At 46.6% G+C, this 15,847-nt stretch overlaps 7 protein-coding genes across 7 annotated transcripts; 3 read left to right on the top strand and 4 right to left on the bottom strand.

Moving 5' to 3' along the window:
- Window positions 1-52: 52 nt before the first annotated feature.
- On the bottom strand, window positions 53-1,038 carry FSST1_000284 (uncharacterized protein; the record flags this gene model as incomplete). The annotated part of the gene is made up of 3 exons (XM_083228876.1): window positions 53-273; window positions 324-551; window positions 618-1,038. The coding sequence occupies 3 exons, from the start codon at window positions 1,036-1,038 to the stop codon at window positions 53-55; spliced, it is 870 nt and encodes a 289-aa protein (XP_083090466.1).
- A 363-nt stretch (window positions 1,039-1,401) lies between these two features.
- Window positions 1,402-2,457, top strand: FSST1_000283 (uncharacterized protein; the record flags this gene model as incomplete). The annotated part of the gene is made up of 3 exons (XM_083228865.1): window positions 1,402-1,468; window positions 1,522-2,366; window positions 2,434-2,457. The coding sequence occupies 3 exons, from the start codon at window positions 1,402-1,404 to the stop codon at window positions 2,455-2,457; spliced, it is 936 nt and encodes a 311-aa protein (XP_083090465.1).
- Window positions 2,458-2,496: 39 nt separating this feature from the next.
- FSST1_000282 (uncharacterized protein) lies at window positions 2,497-5,040 on the bottom strand (the record flags this gene model as incomplete). The annotated part of the gene is made up of 6 exons (XM_083228854.1): window positions 2,497-3,121; window positions 3,181-3,783; window positions 3,848-4,266; window positions 4,318-4,343; window positions 4,371-4,526; window positions 4,581-5,040. 6 exons carry the CDS (start codon window positions 5,038-5,040, stop codon window positions 2,497-2,499), a joined length of 2,289 nt encoding a protein of 762 aa, XP_083090464.1.
- A 457-nt stretch (window positions 5,041-5,497) lies between these two features.
- FSST1_000281 (Alpha/Beta hydrolase protein) lies at window positions 5,498-7,212 on the top strand (the record flags this gene model as incomplete). The annotated part of the gene is made up of 4 exons (XM_083228843.1): window positions 5,498-5,664; window positions 5,718-6,005; window positions 6,058-6,233; window positions 6,287-7,212. The coding sequence occupies 4 exons, from the start codon at window positions 5,498-5,500 to the stop codon at window positions 7,210-7,212; spliced, it is 1,557 nt and encodes a 518-aa protein (XP_083090463.1).
- A 316-nt stretch (window positions 7,213-7,528) lies between these two features.
- FSST1_000280 (flavin-containing monooxygenase) lies at window positions 7,529-9,535 on the bottom strand (the record flags this gene model as incomplete). Its single annotated transcript, XM_083228832.1, has 4 exons — window positions 7,529-8,529; window positions 8,579-8,925; window positions 8,984-9,158; window positions 9,220-9,535. 4 exons carry the CDS (start codon window positions 9,533-9,535, stop codon window positions 7,529-7,531), a joined length of 1,839 nt encoding a protein of 612 aa, XP_083090462.1.
- Window positions 9,536-10,153: 618 nt separating this feature from the next.
- Window positions 10,154-11,602, top strand: FSST1_000279 (transferase; the record flags this gene model as incomplete). Its single annotated transcript, XM_083228821.1, has 1 exon — window positions 10,154-11,602. The coding sequence occupies one exon, from the start codon at window positions 10,154-10,156 to the stop codon at window positions 11,600-11,602; it is 1,449 nt and encodes a 482-aa protein (XP_083090461.1).
- Window positions 11,603-12,716: 1,114 nt separating this feature from the next.
- Window positions 12,717-14,275, bottom strand: FSST1_000278 (uncharacterized protein; the record flags this gene model as incomplete). The annotated part of the gene is made up of 2 exons (XM_083228810.1): window positions 12,717-14,047; window positions 14,248-14,275. The coding sequence occupies 2 exons, from the start codon at window positions 14,273-14,275 to the stop codon at window positions 12,717-12,719; spliced, it is 1,359 nt and encodes a 452-aa protein (XP_083090460.1).
- Between the last annotated feature and the right edge of the window lie 1,572 nt (window positions 14,276-15,847).

The following is a 15,847-nucleotide window of genomic DNA, read 5'->3' as shown; positions in this document are numbered from 1 at the left end:
AGCTTTCCACGTATGGAAGTTGTAGTATATATTGAATCAACTCCACTCTATATCAAGCATAACCAAGTTTCCAAAACATCTTGTTGTTGTGCTCCGCCCCAGCATTAGCATATTCCACAGGAGGTCTCATAGTGATAGTCTCCTCGTTCAGTTCCGCCACCTGACCAGTTCTTGACGGATCCGTCACGAATTGTTGGACAGCTTTGATCAAAGTAGACATTGGAGTAATCACCATGTGCTTGAAAAGGTCCTTGTCAGGAGCAATGTTTGTTTCTTTGTTGTCAACAGAGAGAGACAATGTTAACAAATGGCAACGGACTTACCTAGAGCGCCAGGTGCAAGAGCGTTGATTTGGATCTTAGGCTCTTCAAGCCTGACGGCCATGGATCGAACGAGACCCACGATTCCGGCCTTGGAGGTGGAATAAAGTGGAGAGACTGGGAATGGATACAAGGCTGCCGATGACGATGTGCAGACGATAGAGCCTCTGGAGTCTTGGAGACGACTTCCTATCTCATTCTTCAGCATATAATGAACGGCAAGACTGACACCTGCATTCATCCCCTTTGATTAGCTAACAGAGACCAATATTAGACTTTCGTATTGCCAGAACTGACTGTAAATCACTCCATTCAGATTAATATCCTGCATCCTCAACTGTGGTTTCCGCGGAAACTCTGTTGGTGTGCAATCAAGGGCTCCAACTACTGGATCCGATATCCCTGCGTTAGCGATGACAATGTCGATTCGATTGCCATGTTCACGATAGACTTGATCAAAGACAGCGTACTGTCCTTCCCATGAAGAAACGTCGCACCATTTGAAGGTTACGGTGGCATCAGGATAGTCCTTTACCACTTGTGCAACTTCTTCAGGGCCTGTCTTTGAGTTCACATCAAGGACGGCTACCATGTGACCTTGGGAAGCGAAGTAGCGGGTGATGGCTAAGCCAATACCACTTACACCCCCAGTCACGATGACGGATAGGCGGGGAGGATCAGATGGAGCATTTGTGGGAGTGTCCAATGATGGAGACATTTTATAACTGAATATGATGTCGTGTGATGGTAGACGATGAATGGACAAATGAGCCATGTCGCGGGTTCTATAAGTGATAAGAGTGGAGTAAGAAAGGGCCCTTGACGATCACTTGGAAATAAGCCGCTGCTACTGGATGGGGCGCTTGCCGCTCCGGCAATGCATAACATGCCAAGCGTCTACTAGCCTGCCATGTTAAACTGATCGGCAACGACACCTGGCGGGCTAACCCTAGAGTTCCATTATATCGACCAACTTCGTAGGTATCGTCTATAACATCCCTAAGCATTATTTCGTTATTTGCAATAGAAGCATAGTCAACGCAGTACTAAAACCTACATACCCCTCCTACTTGTATTCGCAATGGCCGAGATACTGTTTTCCTCTGACATTGCTGACAATGTCAAGGGGAAGGTAGTCGTCATGACAGGTACAACATCAAACCCTCATCATGTATTTTACATTGACATATGATTTTCGTAGGTGGCGCCCAAGGGATTGGCGCAGCAACCGTGTCTATGCTATACGACAGAGGTGCTCATGTATATTTCGGTGATTGGGACGATGTAAAAGGACAGCAAGTTGTTCAACATGTCCAGTCAAGCCCATCGACCCAAAAGGGTGGATCTGTGCATTTTCAGAAACTCGATGTCCGAGACTACAACGCACAAGTACAGCTTTTCAAGACACCATACGGCGAAAAGGGCCATATCGATGTTGCTATCGCTTGCGCTGGTGTGACGGAGCCTGAAGGTGGTTGGTTCTCGCCAGAACAGCTGAATCTCGAAACGGTCATGACAGAGCCTGAAATTCTCAAGGCCAATGTCGAAATCAACCTGACGAGCGTGGTTTACTTTTCCAGGATAGCTCTTGCTTTTTTGAGCGCAGATAAAACCCCTACTACATCAGATGACTTCTCCAAATCTATCGTCCTGGTATCTTCAGTTGCTGGGATAACAGAAGGTGCTGGCCTTTATGCATACAGTGCAGGAAAACATGGCGTTGTAGGGTTTATGAGATCTCTCCGAGGACCTGTCGAAACCAATTTCGGCATTCGCGTCAATGCGGTGTGTCCTTGGGGGACGGATACACAAATGATTGATAAAGTACGTTCGTGGTGGGCACAGAACAATCTACCTCTGAACCAGCCCAGTGATGTCGGAAAGTTCATTGTTCAACTGGCGGCTGACAAAACCTTGAATGGGAAATCAGTTTTAGTTGCTGGTGGTAGAGGGTTTGATACCGAGGAGGGCATTGATAAGCATATGCCAGAGTGGTTTGGGGAGTTCACGGAAGAGTTTCTGCGTGGGCAAAAAGTTCTCGGCACGGTGAGTCCTTATTAATCTGATGTCATTCGTTCGTTCGGAAGCATTAACTGACTATTGATATAATTAGGGAGGTTCATGGTCTGGAAAATGAAATCGTTAAGAAATTTGGTATCTATCAACTAATATCATATTATGGCGTTACGTTGTAAAAATGGCTCAACATGTCTGCAAACGGCTCCATCTCAAACAAGAAATTGTCTGTTCCCTGTACCGATATTCCGTTCCAGTTTATATCCGATCCTCCTAATGCAAAGGGTAAAGCATCATACCCACCTGGCTGTCCAGTCAATGGGACATGACCGAATGCGTGACTTTCATCTGGTACACGCCACATATGCCCCATGCTTTGCGTCGCTTGCGCTGCTTGTTGCAACATCCAAAGCCCACCGCATGTCTCATCGCCTGACTCAGGCGGTGCAGTATCTGTAGAGGCAAACGGCGACGTCCATGAGTCTGAAGGCTCTGCAGGTGGACTCTTCTCTTGACTAACAACAAAGATCTGACTCAAGAACTGTCCGCTGCCTTCTCTTCGGGGTGGAACCAAGCGCTCGCGGTAGGTCTGTAGTGCATTGCGAAGCTCCGTAAGGACCTCTACATAACGATGTGCTTGAGGACTCGTTCGATCTAGATCCCGAATGATACTTATTCCGTTTTGTAGCGATAGACCTGTCTCACAAGTTGAATAGGTTTCCGTAAACGTCAACTCTACGAAGATGGAGAGGCCCATGATTAGACAGGCGCTAAATATCCAGGCTCTGATGAGCGAAGTTAGCAGATGTCCTTGGATGATAAACTGTAGTAAATAAATGCTTACTTGAGCAGCTGCATATTTTGGATTAGCAAACCAACAGACTGTGTCCTTCTCGTCGTCTCTACCAGTAGTATAGCCGCATCTATACAAACCTGCGCCAACTCTCTCGTCTCACGTTCGTTGGTATGACATAGTGGATAAGACGAGACATTATCCACTGGACCCAAACGCTTCAGTTTCATGAGCATATACGAGACAAGCAGTGGTCTGGTTGCCAGCATAACACTGTAATAGTAGAACCCCGAGACGGCAAAATTGCCTAGTACTTGGCGTCTCTGTACGAGAGATATCGGAGAGCTGACGGTACATTTCCTCATACTTGATGGTAGCGCTGAACTCCAATCCCGAAGTCGACTTAGGAAATCTCGTATTGATTCCACACCATTGTCCTGTTTGCTGTCGAGGTGGTGTATGATCTGCTCCAGGATGATGCAGACTCCATATGTCGACGACATGGATGTAAATTCTGGAGAACATGGTTCTGGGCCATCCGGAATTGAAAATGAGGGTGTTACTGATGCCTGTCCTGGGGGTGAGCTCGGGTCTTGGCCAAGAACTGAACCAATGGCGATTTCTAATATCCGCAGACTTTTCCATACCTGGAGTCTGATTGTCCAAATCTGTCAGATTACGCGATCGCGAGTTAAAGACGTAAAGGATAGTCACTCACCTGAATCTATGTGTTTTCGGTGCCAGGTTATTGTAGGACTCAGGTAGATGTAGTCCAATGGCATGAGCCAGACGAATCGCGACGCCAAGATATATAAATGCTCCCTTTCTTTTACATGCATTCATCAAATAAATAGTCATCATCATGAAAATTGCTACCAGATCGCTTGTAGGGTCTAGTAGCATCTCTTCAAAAGCCAACTTTTGACCACGATCAAAATGCTTTTGGGCATGATACAGACTCTTTGGAGTAGTCCTACAGCCCTGTCCTCCGATCGCAATAGCCAAGTCTATGACTGCACTCTTTTGACGAGATGAGGACGACTCGGAGGCATGGGGGTTTTGTTTTCTGCTTTCTTCTATTTCCTCGAGGATCTCTAGCATTTGTTCTGGAGAGTAGATGTATATGATTCCGGTCGTCTAAGTAATCTTATTAGTTGTTGGTCTACGGTATTAGAGTGTGATTCGTACTGCGATCAGGAATCTTTGGATATAGTCTTGTTTCTCTTCCAGAGTAAGCTAACTGTTGGGAGTAATGTCATTGCGAGGTTGAGGATGTGATGGCTCAAGCATGGCTTCGGCTCGTTCTTTGTCGGTGAATGGGGTCGGGCCCATGTAGTGGTGGAACGTATGACGCAGGAAGTCGAGGAAGGAGAGAGACGGGGAATCGCCCATCGACACTATGATACAAGTCAGCTAGCCGTTGAAACCCTAACGGCGAAATTGATATTCACCACTAGTGATAGTCTCATCTTTCTCGCCTTCTGGACGTTGCTCTTGACTGCCGATGTTGGAGATGCATGATGAGAATGTGGTGTCGGGTGTTGTATGGGACTGCGGTTCCTGGGTAGATTCTGGAGTCTGTGGAACATAAGCTTGCCAGCGTAAATGATTTCCATCTATTGGCGATGGTAGGTCATGGCTAGTCATGAGGTTTCCATGATAATGTCCGACATCGCTGCCGCCCATGGAGAATATATTTCTTGTCTGATGTGTTGCTCGACGGTGCGCTTTGGTACTCTGGCGACGAAGTCGAGCAACCTCGGGATCGTAAATACAACGTGGGGTGCAATTTCTCCGACGGCAATTAGCGCAAGGTGATTGGGCGTCACATCGTTTTTTGCTATTTTGGCAGGGTACGCAGGCCTTGGTCGCGCGTCTACGATCTTCGTCGCGTACCTTGGGACGAGGCATTATTATGAGAATGATGTTCTTGTTGTTTGGCTTTCGATAGAACTAAATATCAGAGCGGCCAGGTACCCAGGTATTGAGTTCAAGATCTGCTACAACTACCGTCTGTACAGCCGAGGACCCCATCGCTTAGAGATGGTTTGTGCGGGGAATGTTCCAATCTCAATGGACGATGTACGAATGATGGGGGCCGGATGACGGATCGGGGTACCGGGTCAGGATTGGATAAACGGGAGATGGCGCACTTATTTACCCCTGATAGTGTCGGCAAGCGCACTTTTAGTATTGCCGAGGACACTACAGAGATAGTTGCCGCACCTGAGTAAAAGTCCGGGGTAATGACTAGGGTAAAACATGTTACCCTAGACACGAATCATTTCATCAACAAATAAATGAACAAACTGGTCGTTTACGTCTCATTACTATCGTTCACACAACTCCAGGGGCAACATACAACATTATGGCTTCACTAAACCATTCGCAATTGGGACACATCAAAGGCCTCAGCCTTCACGACCAAGGAGTAGTTCAATATCTTGGTATTCAATATGCTACTTTAGCTAATCCATTTGCTTCTCCGGAATTGCGAACCAACTATGAAGGCACAATTAACGCGACAAGTCGAGGGTAAGTTGACAGTATATCAAGCCATCAATGTCAAACTAATGATGTATACACAGCCCTCCTGTCGTTAGACCCCCGATAGCCTGCGACATTGAATTCGGTCTCATTCAAAAAGCCCTCGATAAGCCAGAGTACCCTCCTATGTCTGACGTCAATGGTTTGAATCTCGACATAACAATTCCGGAAGAGGCCACAGCTAATCTCGATGCAAAACTCCCTGTTCTTGTCTTTATTCATGGAGGGGCCTTCATTATTGGTGATAGTGGAGCGCCGCATCAGGACATGGCGGCGATCGTCGCTTATTCTCAATCCATCGGAAAGCCAATGATTGGTGTGTCTATCAAGTGGGTCTTGATCACCGGAAATAACAGGTCTATTGTACTAAGCCATAAATAGTTACCGACTCGGAATAGCAGGCTTCCTTGACAGCCATGAGTTGAGAGCATCAGGTGCCCCAGCAAACAGAGGTCTTCTTGATCAAAAGACTGCATTCGAATGGATTCGTCGGAACATTGGCGGATTCTCAGGTGATTCAACTCGTATCACTGCTATCGGCCAGAGCGCAGGAGCTAGTAAGGATTCATGATGATTGACGCAAGGCAAGCCAACTAACAGTTATCGCAAGGCTCCGTCATGCACCTCCTCGACTTGGAGCCAACGCTTTTTGATCGAGCAATTTGTCTGAGCGGGAACAACTTGGCAGTTCCCATGTCTACAAGATCCGCCGCTCAAGATGCGTATAAGTCTGTGCTTGGCTGTCTTAAAATAGACTCAACTCTGTCCAGTGAAGACCAGCTTGCAGCATTGATCGCCATTTCGCCAGAAAATATCCTTTCAAAGGTTTCGCCCTCGATCTCCCTCCAGCCAGTGATAGATGCAGATGAACAGCCCTCATTCAAAGGAATTGAAACCCATCTGGCCTCGCGCTCTTACAAAACGCCCCTGATGATTGGATCGACAGACTTTGATGCAGTCATATTTCAGGTCCTAGGTCTTTTCGAAGGTCGAAAGCTGGGATTCTTGGCTCGCGAGTTCACGAAGAATCTAACGGATCATGTGCCTGCAACGCATCGCGCAAAGATCGAAAGTCTTGTCGCTTTATACGACATCTCAGTAGAAGACGGTGATGACGAGACCCGTGTCAAGATCATCCAGTTTGCCACAGATCTCAAGTATTACGCCACGTCAAAGCACTATGCCTCATCTTGGCCTACCCAATCGTGGCTGTACTACTTCAATGAGTCGAACCCGTGGGAAGGGCCTCATCAGGGACGCTCAGCTCACTGTCTTGACACAGCATATCTCTTCTTGAACTACAATAGCGTTATGAATGACTCGCAGAAGGAAATAGCAACAGGGTTTGCCCGCGATGTCATCGAGTTCACCAATGGAGGGTCACATTGGGGCGAGTTTCATTCCTCTGGGGAGATAAAAGTGTATGGTACTCCTGGGAAGAGTCAGGCGCCGTCCGAGGAAGTGCAAACTCTTTGGAGAAATATAGGGTTGAACAACCTAACTCAGGGCTGGAATGCGTTTTCGGCAAGACTGTAGTTGATGGTGGCAGGTAATCATTTGGCAAATGTCGAAGACTGCCGTTGCAAAACATTGAAGTGTGATAGTGAAAATTGAATGAATTGGGTTACCAAAGATCGAGGTTGGATGACTACAGACAGGGGAGACATGGATATGATTACGTGAGCGCAAGCACGTGATAACCTTCGCCTTCAACAGAAAACATCTTGTGGTAACAAGCATTCTTAAACTCGAAACGAGTATGATGAGGAGTTGCAGGCTTCAGCTCAGAGACAGTACATATAGAAAACATAACGACTGGCATTGGACTCGCAAACTAATAGCATTGGACCCATCAGTGAGAGAAGGGTCTCGCCATGTATTTGGCATCCGTCTCTGGTTTCCCCTCAGGCGGTACGTCTACTATGTCCTTGTTGACATACCAACTGGGATCACCCTGTTCCTCCTCCGGCATGACACACAAACTCCATCCATTGCCTAACCATCCGAGCTTATTCTCATGCAGTGATTCAAATTCAAAATCTTCCCATCTTGGTGCCCTCAGCGTCTCGAGCGCGTGCATGACGCTACCAGGCCAAAGAGCCGAGATCCTGTCACCAAGCCCGTCCCCAATCTTATACCATGACTTGCAGCTATCCATGTAGACGGTCTTCTTGAAGTACTCTTCGATATATTCTGAAAAGTCCTTGACACGAGCTCGTTTCGGTGCCATGGCAACGTAGTCTTCCTTTTGGAGCTTACGGATGCACTTGATGATGTAGTCACCTTGAGCTTCGATGAGAGCCGTAAGAGACCCAGATCCGAGCCCTGAATTAGGGCCGAGCATGGCGAAGTAGTTTGGAAAGTCATCCACTGTCATCGTGAGATACGTCTCAGGGATCGGATTGAATTTCTCCTGAATCGAGATTCCGTGTTTGCCAACGATAGGAAATGGGGGTTGGTGGGTGGTGTTGAAGCCTGTTGCGCAAACCAGAACGTCGATTTCGACTTGTCGACCCTCAGGGCCAGTCAGTTTCACGCCCGTCTCATTAATGCTGTCGATACGCTGTGTGATAAAGTCCACGTTTGGCTGCATGAGGGCCTCGAGATAGCCTGGTCCAGGAGTGAGGCGACGACATCCCACACCAAACTCTGGCGAAAAGGATTCGAGAATATCGGGTCGTGAACCGAGGACTTGCTTGGTACTTTCTTTGAACGTGGCGACAAAATGCTGTTGCATTTCCGAATCTTTCAGAGTTGAAGCATGAACCATGTTGCCGTCGGTCTCGACACGCTTGCGGAAGCGGAAATACGTGTCGTCGCTCTTGGCGAATTCTTCCAAGCGCTCAGGTGTCACTATTTGTGTATTAGCATAGAGACATAGTCTTGGTTTTCATTTACTCACTGTTGATCTCAGAAGGGTCCCAGCCCAGCCCCTTCATAGTCTCTTCGCCGAAGCGGTTCGAGATCCATACTTTGCTGCGAACGAAGACGCTCAGTTGGGCCCCCTCGACCTTTTGTAGTTTAGGTACGATCTGGATGGAACTGGATCCACCACCAATAATACCGATCTTCGTGTTCTTAAAGTCGTATTCCTGGTCCCAGGCCGCTGAGTGCATCTTCTTTCCCTTAAACTTGTCGAAGCCAGGAATGTCGGGCCACTTGTAATCATTGAGACCGCCCCGTGCAGAAATGAAGATGTCAACCTCTTCGGTAAACGCGTCTCCTGCACTGGGTTGGACATTGATAATCCTGGTTAAAGTGTAAGTTCAACGGATATACAAGGATGATGCGGTTCGAGTGTTTATACCATTTCTTCTTCGTGTCGTCCCAAATGGCACTGGTTACTTTATGCTGCAGATGAATAAACCGCTTGGCACCGTACGTTTCTGCGACGCCGTTGATATAGTCACAGATTTCGTGCGAGGGAGCGTAAAAGTCTGACCAAGCTTTGTTCGAAGCAAAAACATATTGATAAGAGTGAGCTATACATGAGTATTCATGTCAGCCAATGGTTACTAGTCCCTGTGAAATGGCCTCACTTACACGGAATATCGCAGGCACAACCTGGGTAACGGTTCTCCCACCAAGTTCCTCCAATACCATCATTCTTATCATAAATCTTAAGGTCAATGTTGCGCAGTCGCTGCGGAATTCTGATACCAAGGTAGACACCAGAGTAACCAGCACCGATGACTCGAATCTTGAGTGGCCTTTGGTTTTCGATCGGTGCATCTTTGCATGTAAATGATTGATGATGACCGTTTGTCGTTGATGTCAAACTTCCGCTTCCGTTGTTGTCCATGGCCTGAGTCATTACGACAGTAGCCTTGGGAGCTTTGTTCGACGAAACGAGCGTCATGACTAAAGTATTGTTTGATGAGAGTTCGAAATCGTATAGAGGAATGAACTGCTAATTGAGAAATGGCAAGTGCACTTTTATTGAGGATTGTAGACAAGTAAATGATTCGATGACAGGAAGACGTTTCTTAATCGCTATCATGAACGCATTAATATACATTCATCCGTCTTCTTCGGGAAGATCTTTCAGATGTTCAGTGGTCGCCTCTTGACACCGTTAGATATCAATAGTCATGGTATCGTTGCCGTCGGTACGAGTTGGTCTCGTGCGGGCCGTGTGTACAACCCAAATTCTCGCCTGTACTTCCTCGCGTGACTAATCATGGTGATAATCCACGAAGCGGCAAGTGCACCACCCATGATGCTGTGTGGTGGGGGGAACGCTGCCGCCAATGTGGGAGGGTGTCTGCACAATACAAGGGTATACTGCCCGTAACAATATCTTGACGTATGTTCTGTGTATCAGTTCATAAGAGGGGGCTGCCGATCTTGACTTGGCAATTAACCCCACATCATGATGAGACTATCAGATCATGATTGAGGCTAATTCGGGAACGAAAGCAAACAACCATAAAATCCCAAAAGCTGCACACAACCTAAATACGACAATTCGGAAATGATGCCGCCTAAGAAATATGCTTACCATCTTCACCCATTTGGATGGGAAAACGATCCACCGGAAGAGAGATTCAAGGTCACCACCCTCGACTACCTCACCGTCTGTACTTACAATAACTACGCTCTCTTCTTTAAGCTCGACGATTCGGAGAAGAAAAGGGCTCTTGAAATTTTAAAAACTGGACTAGAGAGAACTCTAGCTCAGGCAAGGCATTATTGTTGTACTATTGAAAAAGACTCAGGTGGCGGTCACTCTTTTGTCAAAAAGAGAGACAGCACGGTTCTCTTTTCGGTTCACTGGCTTGACGCTGCTAGGGATATCGAGAAGTATCCTTCGTTCGAGGACCTGGAAAGAACCCATTTTAGTGCGGTGACACTTGGCGATCTCGAACAATGGAGTGTACACCCAATGACATATGGCGAGAAACCAGAGGCTCATCCGGACAACAGTCCCATTGTATCAGCTTTCCGAGCCAATTTTATCCGGGGAGGACTGGTCTTTAACATTCACCATCACCATTACGCAAACGATGTCATGGGTTGGGCAAGCTTCGTTCATCAGCTGGCTGAGAATTGCTATGCTGCTGTCAACAACACCGAATTTCCTACTTGGGATCCTCTCAATCTGGACCTCTCACGCCTTATTAAAACAGAACCATTGGAAGATAACAAGATTGATGGACCACCGCCTTCAAAACGTCACCCCGAACATCAAGGTGGCGTATCGCTCTTATTCCACCTTTCAAAGAGTAAAGCGGCTCAGCTTAAGGCCAAGGCCATGCCCACTGATGGAAGTTGGATCTCGACATACGACGCCTTTTCAGCTTTCATCTGGCGCAACTTGACAAGGATTCGAGCTCCCATCTTCAATCCTGATCCGTCATCGACTCTGTACTGGTGCGAGGCCATCGATATGAGACGCCGTATGCATAGTCCCAAAGTCCCTCCACGAATTCAGCATAATGTCATGTTTGCAGCGACATCTCTCACAGCGCCTGTTACACAGCCAACAGTGGCGCAGATTATCTCTGACTGGTCGCTTTCTCAGTTGGCCTCATACATACGTCAATTGACCAACAGCGTCACGCAGGAGAATCTTGACAAGACACTTGACATGGTCGCTACCATTCGTGACAAGACATCTCTAAATGCTCGTGTTGACGCACAGCCTCCCTTGTCGATTTTACAAACTGACCATCGAGATGCCAACATTACATCTGCTGACTTTGGTTTCGCGAAGCCTACCACGTATCGTCATCTGCTGGATCGTATTACCGAGGGAGTGATCATTATTTATCCACCCCGAGATACTTCGCCAGAGTCTGATGAAGGTTGTGAATTTGCAATCTTTTATGAGAAGAGATTGGCGGAGGATCTTATCAATGATCGAGAATGGAATGAATACTTTGAGTATCGAGATGTTGATGCTGAGGATGCAACTACGGCCTAACAGACTGATAGTCTCTGGCATATGTTGTGCTCTCATTCATTAAGGGCAACTTCTTACTGTTTAGATTACGGCCCAATTCTTGTAGAATTGAAACTAAAATAAGCTAAGAAGACTAGATTTCTTCCATTCACGCCAGAGTTTGGGATCGGAGAACTCATAGTGTGGTACAGCACTATCGACTCGAGCGCCGGGGTATCGGGTTCAAAACCATACGCCTGCATAGTTAGATGCCATGTCTACAAGTTTGACATTATAGCCTTCGTCGCGAAGTCGTTTCAGTTGGTAAACACCACCGAATCCACCACCAACGATGAGTGCATCGAGGACAATGGCATTATCAGACATGATGGTCGCACTAGGCATTTTTTAGGGATCAGAACTTGGGATTAGCTTCCTGACAGTTGGGAATTATCGAAATATTTCTTTTTCTGGTATATCTCAAGAAATTTTAGAAGGTAAAAATGTAGAGACTCTATGCTTCGGCGTCGATACGTAAAGATGTGGGCTGATCTGTTGTATGTAAATCCTAAAGTCTCTATGACACATGTGTCGTATATCTTCATGATGTTACATAGGCACTCGTGAGGGGTATGGGCAATTCAAGTCGCAATTATGTATTCAGCCAATATGGAAGGTGTATGTATCTGGAACTGCATGCGACCCATCAAATACTACTTGCAACCCTGATTTCCAATCCTTTCCGGGCTCTATGAGAAAAGGATTGCCACATGGCATAATCCGAGACTTTGATCATCTCGATACTAGGCCAAGGGACTGATGAAGACATTTGATACAGTCCTATTCTCAGAAGGATTGCAACCTTGAGTAAATCCCATCACCCCAGTCACATTGTGGAGATGATCAAGACACTCAAAGTAGGAACTCTGGTTTGCCATCATCGTTCTCTAATGGTATCACATGTTAAAATGCGGTCAAGTGATATATTCATATATGCACTGTTACTTGCGGTTCACTGGCTGTAGCGTTGATCTCGGCATCTCCTGGTCATTGGGTGTGCCGCTCTCGATGCTCTGCTTGATTTCAAGCTCTACGGCAAACCGAAAAGGAAAGTGTGCAGACTGTATAACATTGCATAAGTTATGCATCGAACCTATCAGTTTTCACCAGCGTTGTGAAACAGACCCTGCAACTCTAGTATAACCTCGTCGATCAACGATTCTTCCACGACTCCTTCCGCCCACGTAACGGTCATAACAAAAGATCCACCTTTTGTGCTGACACAGTTGAATCCAATCGTTGGGGTAACACTACTTGCACATTGTGAAAAGATAATCTTTTCCAGCTTCATACCGCTACCCCCTGGTGGAGCCACATCGGATACCAGGCCAAGATTAGATAACTCATATGAGATTCTCCTATCCGTAGGGCCTTGGTTCTCATACTGCGATAGTAAATTCGGAATGCGGTTCAGGTTTGTAGCCATACTTCCGTGAGGAAACTGCCCAACCTTGGTGGCTACATCACTGCTGAATCTTTTTGCCAGTTCCATGATGTACTCCCCCTCTGCTTGAGACCCAAACTCAAACTCTCCCAGCTTTTCTAGCTCTTCGCGAGATGCGTAACTCGTCAGATACGAGATGTGATTGACAATGTCCCTTGCTGAGGTCTTTGTGTGATTTCGTGCTGAGAAGGGAGTGATCGAACGAATTCCAACGACATCGTCTTGGATGCAATGCCAGAGAGACGCGCATATCACCGCATGCAAGAACCCAGTAAGCGTGACTCCCGCCTTCTTGCACTTCTGAAGAGTAGCAACGAGACGTTCTGCTGAGATATTCACTATTCGAACCATGGATCTGAATGTGGCATCGGGCGTTTGTTGTGATCCCACCCAAGCTTTGCGATCATCTGCGCCAGAGGTACAAGTAGTGCAACCGCATGGAGAGCAGTCAACACACTCCTCAAGAGTAGCCGGAGCGGCTACAGGTTCGCTGAAAGTCATTGGCCACGTAGGCTTGGAGAGTGGTGCTGAAAGCCTCTCAAAGTTTTGTGCCAAAGAGGTATGGAATGCAATTCCACTCAGTCCATCAGCAATAGCGTGGTGCGCGAGGAATGCAATATCGATCCTTCTAGGGGATGGACCTAGGACATCACAGTTGCCTGGAAAATGGTCCAACACAATAACCTGCCATGCTGGTTTGTTGACGAGCCAGTCCTCTTCATGGATGTCCTCAAGGAAACGAGACAGTAGAGTATCTGATGCTTTGTCGTCATCAATTGAGATACAGTCACTACTGTTAAAAGTCCTCATGATGTCCTGACGATCGATCTGGTCAAGTTGTTTAAATAACGCAATGCCATCTTCTGTCTTCTCTGATAGACCGTAACGCAACGCTGAATGTTGTCGAATCGTGGCTTGGAGACTGACTTCTAGAGCGAAGTGGAATTTCTCCAGCGGTATGCCAGCTTCCTTGTCTTCTGGCGCTACATGGTATGTTGCAGTCACGCATGCTGAACGGTATTGCCCTAGGACATGTCGGACAGTATAGTATCTTCCTAGAATACCTGTGATGCTTGCTTAGTATTATTTAAGTTGTTGTGTAGTCCAGGCAACAGGAAAAGCATCATATATTGCTTGTGGTTCACTAGAGAACTGTAATTTCAACTAGGGGACGTATACTTACCCAAAGAAGTATATTTGTTGTTAGTCATGATTGAACTTCAATGTGTCTGGAAAAATATTGAGGCAATTACTGTCGAATAAATACAGTCGAGTTCTTATCCACCGTTATCGGTCATTGCCCCACAGCTCTGTGTTATCTTTAAATCTTCAGCGTCTATTTATGTGCTGTGTAGCTCATAGACCGTAAAGAATTTGTTTTTAAAAAAAGGATATCTCAATGTTTCCGACGATTGCCTACGCCGAGCTCTCAGCTCTATCATCGCTCAGCACACCATCATTTGCTCGATATGACTCGGTCATCGAAGTCCTCACAGTCCATGCTTCATGTAGCTACGGTCTTGATATTTTAGACTCTCGTGGTTCTTTGTCCGTAAAGCGAGGTTGACGGCTCTGAATTTTTTTTTTACATATTTGATCTGCGCGGACAGAATGACCTTTGTTGAAAACCTGGAGGAAGTTGAGACGGTCTAGGCGAAAGCCTGAATGATCATAAAAAAACATACCAAAGCTGCCTTGATCGTAGTAGATGAATGAGTAGTTTTCTCGTCTTCTCTTCTGCTACCATATAAAGATACATCTCATATTCAATTCTTATTGCCAACTCAACCTATCTGGGCTTTTCCGTCCATCCTGCCAAAGGTAGCATTCTAGGGTCCACATCCAATCACCCACATCACGCCGACGTTCTTCACCAATCACTTTTTCTTGACGATTTCCATGCCACCATTCAATCGGCCCATCTCTTGATAGTTCGAACCAGATTGACCCACCCCTTAACGACCTACCCCTTAATGGCCTACCCCTTAACGGCCTACCTCTTAACGGCCTGAGCGACCTTAATTCACTCTTCTCGGCTAGCTCTGACTCACTGAGTGTCTTCTGCGGATGTATGGAGGATATCTTCAGTCCGGATATGTAAAACACATTGTGTTTGCGCATCTTGAATTCGAGGTAGATGTTTTGTGAATCTTCGATACTGAGACTAGAAGAAGTATAGTCAAAGCGAACCTGACCGAGACACGATCGTCTTCCATCTGAGTAATGTAGTAAAAGACCTAGATACTCCAGCGAGCCTTGAGTTGTTCGACAACACGGAGTCACTGCGACAACGTCTTTCAAAGAGGCTCTCGACCAGTGAAATCCGTTCCTACTTAAAGTTGAATTCGGAAAAGGGGATTTAGTCACTGGAGGATCGAGAACTGCGGTTTGACTTTCAGAGTCGAACACCAACTCTCTTATACCAAGAGGGTCTGGAGTGAAAAAGAAGTGAGCGGGGTCTCCTTTTGAAACCTCGAGAAGCTTCCAGATATTGGCTTCGAAAGGCTTTCCCAGGGCACCCATCAAATGAAAACGCCCCTGGTTTGTTTTAAAAACTAGCGATATCCTAGCTTCGTCAGGTTCATCGACACAGCTCCAAATAGACTGAATATGTTCGCGAGGACCAAGGGGAACATAGACCCAAAATGAGTTAGTTGGAGTTGACCTGTAAATAGACAGATCTTCGCCTGCCGTGTGAGCATGGAAGGTTACGGGGCAAGGGTTGCAACAGACGGAAATGCCGGTGATTTCGGGGAGGTTGTATCGAAATTCTGACAATTGTC

The sequence above is a fragment of the Fusarium sambucinum genome, chromosome IV (genome assembly GCF_050947815.1).
Source record: "Fusarium sambucinum isolate potato_lamoka chromosome IV, whole genome shotgun sequence".
NCBI lineage: Eukaryota > Fungi > Ascomycota > Sordariomycetes > Hypocreales > Nectriaceae > Fusarium > Fusarium sambucinum.
The sequence above is the reverse complement of the archived record's forward strand: the minus strand, read 5'-3'. Positions and strand labels throughout refer to the sequence as shown.